This window comes from Salmo trutta, unplaced genomic scaffold, assembly GCF_901001165.1.
Source record: "Salmo trutta unplaced genomic scaffold, fSalTru1.1, whole genome shotgun sequence".
Taxonomy (NCBI): Eukaryota; Metazoa; Chordata; class Actinopteri; order Salmoniformes; family Salmonidae; genus Salmo; species Salmo trutta.
Genome location: NW_021822701.1, coordinates 180,717 through 189,051, shown reverse-complemented (window position 1 = coordinate 189,051; position 8,335 = coordinate 180,717). Strand labels below are relative to the sequence as shown.

The window sequence follows — 8,335 nt, the reverse complement described above, 5'->3', positions numbered from 1 at the left end:
GAAGAGAGTGTAGAGGAGAGGAGGGAAGAGAGGAGAGGAGGGGAGAGGAGAGAGTAGATGTGAAAGAGAAAAGGAGAGAGGAGAGAGTAGAGGAGAGGAGAGAGTAGAGGACAGGAGAGTCAAGGAGAGGAGGGAGTAGAGGAGAGGCGGGGAGAGGCGAGGCGAGGAGAGGGGAGAAGAGGGGAGATGTAGAGGGGAGAAGATGGGAGAGGAGGGAGAAGAGGAGAGGAGGAATGTGTAGAGGAGAGGAGGAGTGTTTAACTTACCGACCCATAGAGCTCTCCTCTCTCGTTCATGCCCAGGTAGAGTCCTGCGTCCACTCCTCTAATACTGACCAGCCCTACAGCCAGACTGATGAACTCTAGGATACCTGGAGAGGACAGAGACAACACCTGTCAGAGATATAGACCAGCCCTACAGCCAGACTGATGAACTCTAGGATACCTGGAGAGGACAGAGACAACACCTGTCAGAGATATAGACCAGACCTACAGCCAGACTGATGAACTCTAGGATACCTGGACAGACAACACATTACACCATACATACTAGGTTTGGATGATATAACGTTTATACCACATACCGGGGTATTTCGAAATACAGACAGTATGATTTTCAATATTGTAAAAAAAAAAAGAAATAAGTACACGCCACTGCTTATTAAGTTATATAAGTATAACTAATTATAAGAAATATAACTCTAAGTTACATTAGTACAACTCTAAGTTACATTAGTACAACTCTAAGTTACATTAGTACAACTCTAAGTTACATTAGTACAACTCTAAGTTACATTAGTACAACTCTAAGTTATATTAGTATAGCTACAGTGGCAAGTATGTAAACCCTTTGGAATTACCTGGATTTCTGCATAAATTGGTCATCAAATTTGATCTGATCTTCATCTAAGTCACAACAATAGACAAACACAGTCTGCTTAAACTAATAACACACATTATTGTATTTTTCTTGTCTATATTGAATACATAATTTAAACATTCACAGTGTAGGTTGAAAAAAGTATGTGAACCCCTAGGCTAATGACTTTTCCAAAAGCTAATTGGAGTCATGACTCAGCTAACCTGGAGTCCAATCAATGAGGTGAGATTGGAGATGTTGGTTAGAGCTGCCTTGCCCTATAAAAACACTCACAAAATGTGAGTTTGCTATTCACAAGAAGCATTGCCTGATGTGAACCATGCGTCGAACTAAAGAGATCTCAGAAGACCCAAGATTAAGAATTGTTGACTTGCATAAAGCTGGAAAGGGTTACAAAAGTATCTCTAAAAGCCTTGATGTTCATCAGTCCACGATAAGACAAATTGTCTATAAATGGAGAAAGTTCAGCCCTGTTGCTACTCTCCCTAGGAGTGGCCGTCCTGCAAAGATGACTGTAAGAGCACAGCGCGGAATGCTCAATGAGGTTAAACCTGTTGGGGCCACCCCTTCCCGTTCGGATCCCGGTAACGGGATTGCTTGACAAGAAACATTGCGCGAAATTCAAAACAGCAAAAATCGAATAATTTAAATTTCTCAAACAATCAACTATTTTACACCCTTTGAAAGATAAACATCTCCTTAATCTAACCACTTTGTCCGATTTCAAAAAAGCTTTATGGCGAAAGCATAAAGTTAGATTATGTTAGGACAGTACATTGACAAAACATTAACAAACATTACACACAGCTATTTTCAATGCGAAGACAGGCGTCACCAAAAGCAGAAAACCAGCTAAAATTATGCACTAACCTTTGACAATCTTCATCAGATGACACTCCTAGGACATTATGTTAGACAATACATGCATTTTTTGTTCTATCAAGTTCATATTTATATCCAAAAACAGCATTTTACAATGGCGGTGATGTTCAGAAAATATTTAGCCTCCAAAACTGCCGGTGATCAGCGCTACAATTTACAAAATTACTATTCAAAAACATTGGTAAAATATAATATTGTCATTCAAAGAATTATAGATTAACATGTCGTGAATGCAACCGCATTGCCAGATTTCAAAATAACTTTACTGGGAAATCACACTTTGCAATAAACAAGGTACTATGCTCAGAAAAATAGGCTAGGCGATACAGACTAGCGCCATCTTGGAGTCATCTAAAATCAAATATACTATTGTAAATATTCCCTTACCTTTGATTATCTTCATCAGAAGGCACTTCCAGGGATCCCAGGTCCACAACAAATGTTGTTTTGTTCGATGAAGTTCATAATTTATGTCCAAATAGCTCCTTCTTGTTAGCGCGTTCCAGTATTAGTATTCTGTAACTATAAAAAATGTATAACTAAGTTATATTAGTATACTGTAACTATAATACATATGTAACAATAAGTTATATTAGTATTCTGTAACTATAATAAATATGTATAACTATAAGTTATATTAGTATACTGTAACTATATGAAATATAACTAAGTTATTAGTATACTGTAAATATAATAAATATAAAAGTTATATTAGTATACTGTAACTAATAAATATGTACAACTAAGTTATATTAGTATACTGTAACTATAATAAATATAACTAAGTTATATTAGTATACTGTAACTATAATAAGTATAACTATAAATGCAGTATATCTACAGGAGATCTAAGATAAATAAATGATATCCAGCTCACGACTCCAGCTGGTTTGCTAACTTGCTAGCTAAGTGGCTAGATGTCAAGATCAAGATTCTTGGTTACATTGTTTTGTGCAACATTTTTTTGTTTGTTGTAGAAGCCAAAAAAAGTATTAAACAAATCAAAATATATATTTTATATTTGAGATTCTTCAAAGTAGCCTTGTTGACAGCTTTGCACACTCTTGACATTCTCTCAACCAGCTTCATGAGGTAGTCACCTGGAATGCATTTCAATTAACAGGTGTGCCTTCTGAAAAGTTCATTTGTGGAATTTCTTTCCTTCTTAATGCATTTGAGTCAATCAGTTGTGTTGTGACAAGGTAGGGGTGTTATACAGAAGATGGCCATATTTGGTAAAAGACCAAGTCCATATTATGGCAAAAACAGCTAAAATATGCAAAGAGAAACGATATTCCATCATTACTTTAAGACATGAAGGTCAGTCAATCCGGAAAATGTCAATAACATTGAAAGTTTCTTGAAGTGCAGTCTCAAAAACCATCAAGCGCTGTGATGAAACTGGCTCTCATGAGGACTGCCACAGGAAAGGAAGACCCAGAGTTACCTCTGCTGCAGAGGATAAGTTCATTACAGTTACAAGCCTCAGAAATTGCAGCCCAAATAAATGCTTCACAGGGTTCAATCTCAACATCAACTGTTCAGAGAAGACTATGTGAATCAGGCCTTCATAGTCAAATTGCTGCAAAGAAACCACTACTAAAGGACACCAATAAGAAGAAGAGACTTGCTTCGGCCAAGAAACACGAGCAATGGACATTAGGTCGGTGAAAATCTGTCCTTAGTTTGATGAGTCCAAATGTGAGGTTTTTGGTTCCAACCGCTGTCTTTGTGAGACGCGGTAAGGGTGAACGGATAATCTCCTCATGTGTAGTTCCCACCGTGAAGCATGGAGGAGGAGGTGTGATGGTGAGGGGGTGCTTTGCTAGTGACACTGTCGGTGATTTATTTCTGATCCTCTATGATAATGCTGCCAGGGAATGAAACACCAGCTCTCTCTGATCCTCTACGATAATGCTGCCAGGGAATGAAACACCAGCTCTCTCTGATCCTCTACGAAAATGCTGCCAGGGAATGAAACACCAGCTCTCTCTGACCCTCTACGAAAATGCTGCCAGGGAATGAAACACCAGCTCTCTCTGATCCTCTACAATAATGCTGCCAGGGAATGAAACACCAGCTCTGTCTGATCCTCTACGATAATGCTGCCAGGGAATGAAACACCAGCTCTCTCTGATTCTGGCGACCTTTTAATCAAACCCATCTCCTCCCAGCACTGACACCTGCTCTGCATTCTAACCCAAAGTGAAGTCAGAAACAAACACCACCTAACCCTGTTCCAACCTCCTCAAACCTGTTCAGCCCTCCTCAGCCCTGTTCAGCCCTCCTCAGCCCTGTTCAGCCCTCCCCAGCCCTCCCCAGCCCTGTTCAGCCCTCCCCAACCCTGTTCAGCCCTGTTCAACCCTCCCCAGCCCTGTTCAGCCCTCCCCAGCCCTGTTCAGCCCTCCCCAGCCCTGTTTAGCCCTCCCCAGCCCTGTTTAGCCCTCCCCAGCCCTGTTTAGCCCTCCCTAGCCCTGTTCAGCCCTCCTCAACCCTGTTCAAATGTGTTCAGCCCTGTTCAGATGTGTTCAGCCCTCCTCAGCCCTGTTCAGACCTCCTCAGCCCTCCATAGCCCTGCTCAGCACTCTCCAGCCTTCCTCAGCCCTCCTCAGCCCCCCTCAGCCCTGTTCAGCCCTCCTCAGTCCTGTTCAAACGTGTTCAGCCCTCCTCAGCCCTGTTCAGCCCTCCTCAGCCCTCCTCAGCCCTGTTCAGACCTCCTCAGCTCTCCATAGCCCTGCTCAGCACTCTCCAGCCTTCCTCAGCCCTCCTCAGCCCTCCTCAGCCCTCCCCAGCCCTCCTCAGCCCTCCTCAGACATGTACACCATCGGCTTATCTTGACTGCAGACCGCCAGCTTTAAACCATCTCTAGATTCTCCCTGGTCATGGTTTAATTTACAGCTATTCTCTCTCTCTCCCCCCATCTCTCTTTCTCTCTCCCTTTATCATCTCTCTCCCCTTGCTCTCTCCTTCTCCCCATCTCTCTCTCCATCTCCCCCCATCACCCCCCCCCCCCCCAATTCTCTCTTTCTCTCTCAGGCAGGCAGTGAGCCTAACAGAGAGACTGCACCTGCAGAATGACTGCATGGACATGAGGTGCAGAGAATGTGCATTTTTTCTCTGTGACCTCATGTGATTGGAACCACACCTCCAATGATTCATATTAATAGTAGAATTAGGAGAGAGAGAGCCGGTGTGGGCTGGCGGCAGGTCCCTTTGAACCAGTTAAACAGAGAACCAGACACGGACCACTGCCTGTCCAGCTCTCTCTCTCTCGGTAGCTACCTGCTTGCCTGCTGCTCCTGCAACGCTTAGGGGCTTGGTGGGTTGGCCTGGAGAAGGAAGGCATGTGGCTGCCCTGCTGACTGGATGACACACACACACACACACCTGAAACCCTTCAGCAAAATGACTAATCATGTTCTGAGAAGGCAGACATAATTAGGTGTCAAATGGCCTGCATTAAAATCCTTCTGTTACCGGTTAAATATGACACATCTTCTGTTACCGGTTAAATATGGCATTTCTTCTGTTACATTTAAATATGACATCTATATTACTGGGAAAATATTACCAGAAAAAATGCTACTCTATCATCGCACCCAACGCTTTGGGAAAGGAAAACCCGTTAAATAAATAACCAGGTTTCAAATGTAAAAGTTGTTGCAAAAGATGTTGCTCTTGGTCTGTGCACACAAAACCGCACCAAGTTCACATGCAACTGTTGGACGCTCACCAAATCTGCTGTGGTCCTGTCTTGTCCCGTACACAGTCCCGTTGGGGAATATCTCCAGCTGGAAGCCGGTTCTACAGTACAGCTGCCTCCGCCGCAGAATCCCTTTAAGGTGCCCGAAATCTGTCAGCGAGCCCCGCTGTAACCTCCCCTCGATCTGTCCCAGGCTCTCATCCAGTAACCCCGCTGGCGCCTCTGCCAAGGGCATACTTCCTAGTGCGGGGAAACTCTGTAAATCCAAGTCTAGTGTCCCTAGAAAGCCCCCAACCTCCATCATGGCGCACAACTGACGGGATCTGTTAATGCAATTAAAATATCAGCTGAATCAAGGAAGCAACATACAAAGTCAAATCCCATGCGCAAAAAAACTAAACAAAGCTGCGATGGTATGCTACCCGATGTAATGCGTCATCCAGTTTTAGTTTTGTGTCGCTCTGCGACCCGCTCGTCCTGATGCCGCTGTAGGATCACCGGTCTTATGAACTAACAATCCCAGCCACCTACTCTTCACTCCAGCAGGCTGTAGTAGAACAACCTCCCTGCTCGGCTCTCTGTGGCTTTCTGCTGATAAAACCACCACGGAACCAAGAGCACGGAAACTCTGGTGATAGTTTGTGGTGCATTGAAATAATGAACAGACTCCGGAATGAAAGACGCAATCATCATTAAAACACCGATGGAACTTGACACAAGAGTTGATAAACTACATGTTTCACTGCATCAGGCTACCAATGAGTCTGTCACATTCACAATCCATCCATATAAACTCTTAAAATAACCCTTCACCGTTTTGACTCGTATCACTTCTATCTAAAACCGCAGGGGTGCCTCTATTATCTTCCATCTAAGAAGGTCAAGAAGCCCCGTCCTAATGTCTTTTGTGGATTTCAAACAGAAAATCTCCGTTCAACTCGGTCCCATTTTATAACGGTGCCGCCAGTCAGTCATTAACTCTGTCTTCTGTTCTGAGTGTTATTCGAGCCGCTGGAATTTAGAATTAGAAGTTTGGATGAAAGGGTTTATTCTCTCTCTCTCTCTCTCTCTCTGTCTCTCTCTCTGTCTCTCTCTCTGTCTCTGTCTCTGTCTCTGTCTCCGTCTGTCCGGGAGCAGGTGCTTCCTCCTGCTCTCCCTGGGCTCCGCTGTAGCTCGAGATCAGCTGCTAGATACATACAGAGCTGGTTCTGGAGCTGGTGCTGCCTTACAAGAGGAGACATTGGGTGGGGGAAAATTATGATCTTTGATTACATAAAAACAATGGCAGTTCAACAGCTACATAGACTGAATTTACAAAACATTAGTAACACCTTCCTGATATTGAGTTGCACCCCCTTTTGCCCTCAAAACAGCCTCAATTAGTCGGGGAACTACAATGTTCACTCCAATGTTGACTACAATGTTCACTCCAATGCTTGCCCTTTGTGTTCACTCCCATACCCTATAATTCAGTATCTCTTTGTGACTAACTTGTATACAGGTAGACCAGAGAAGCCCCATCCCTGATTGGCAGATGAGTGGCAACACTGATTAGAAGCACCTGCTGCTCATTGGTTGTTCTTTACAAATGCTGTTTTGAATTAAAATAAAATAGTACTTACACACTGAAGAAGGTTGTAAAGCCACCACATCTGTGTACGTTATCCCTGATGCAGTGAAAATAATGTAAAAACATGGAATAATGAAGTTAACTTTTTGAGTGCGTACCCATTATACCTCTTTGTTTGTCTGAATTGGGTTTTATTCCCCTGCCAAGCTTCTGGAAGAGCACCACGGTTCTCTGTTGACTCCAATGCTTCCCACAGTTGTGTCAGGTTGGCTGGATGTTCATTGGGTGGTGGACCATTCTTGATACGCATGGGAAACTGTTGAGCGTGAAAAACCCAGCAGCGTTGCAATTCTTGACACAAACCAGTGTGCGTGTCACCTACTACCACACCCCGCTCAAAGTCACTGTCAGGTTCGTCGTAAAAAGTGGACCAAAACGCAGCGGGTATATGAATACTCATCTTCTTTTATTAGAAGGAAACCAAAACAACGACGAAAAACAGTCCTGTAAGGTACAAGACTATACAAAGAACAACTACCCACAAAACCCATGGAAAAACACCCCTACTAAATAGGACCTTCAATTAGAGGCAACGAGGAACAGCTGGTCAGGACGTGACAGTCACTTAAATATTTTGTCTTGCCCATTCACCCTCTGAATGGCACACATAATGTCTGTGCCCAATAATGTTTGTACCACGTTTTGTGCTGCTACCAGGTTGTGCTGCTACCAGGTTATGCTGCTACCATGTTGTTGTCATGTTGTGTTGCTACCATGTTGTGTTTCTACCATATTATGTTGTTGTCTTAGGTCTCTCTTTATGTAGTGTTGTGGTGTCTCTCTTGTCGTCATGTATGTTTTGTCCTATATTTTTCTCCCCACAGGAGGCCTTTTGCCTTGTGGTAGGCCGTCATTGTAAGTAAGAATTTGTTCTTAAAACCTCTTCAGGATTGGACACTTTTTTTCCTCCAATTTCCACCTGAAATGACATACCCAAATCTAACTTCCTGTAGTTCAGGATCCGAGCAAGGATATGCATATTCATGATGCCATTTGAAATGGAAACACTTTGAAGTTTGTGGAAATGTGAAATGAATGTAGGAGAACATAACACATTAGATTTGGTAAAAGATAATACAAAGAAAAAAACGTTTTTGTTTTGTTTGTTCCATTATATTTGAAATGCAAGAGAGGCGACACTATTATTCCAGCTTAGGTGCAATTTAGATTTTGTCCACTAAATGGCAGCAGTGCATGTGCAAAGTTTTAGACTGATCCAATGAACCATTGCATTTTTGTTC

The 8,335-nt window shown here is 43.1% G+C and overlaps 1 protein-coding gene across 1 annotated transcript; it reads right to left on the bottom strand.

Annotated features, from left to right (window-relative positions):
- Nucleotides 1-236: 236 nt before the first annotated feature.
- LOC115183765 (fibroblast growth factor 16-like) lies at nucleotides 237-5,838 on the bottom strand. Its single transcript, XM_029744855.1, has 2 exons — nucleotides 5,495-5,838; nucleotides 237-370 (listed from the first exon to the last, which is right to left on the bottom strand). Exons 1-2 carry the CDS (start codon nucleotides 5,766-5,768, stop codon nucleotides 258-260), a joined length of 387 nt encoding a protein of 128 aa, XP_029600715.1. The 5' UTR covers nucleotides 5,769-5,838; the 3' UTR covers nucleotides 237-257.
- Nucleotides 5,839-8,335: the final 2,497 nt, after the last annotated feature.

What these genes read in the sequence shown, in the direction of transcription:
- LOC115183765 (XM_029744855.1), bottom strand. Translation starts at nt 5,768, where the DNA reads ATGATGGAGGTTGGGGGCTTTCTAGGGACACTAGACTTGGATTTACAG. An exon ending in ACAGGACCACAGCAGATTTG is followed by an intron (nt 371 to 5,494) that starts GTGAGCGTCCAA and finishes TGTCCTCTCCAG; the next exon opens with GTATCCTAGAGTTCATCAGT.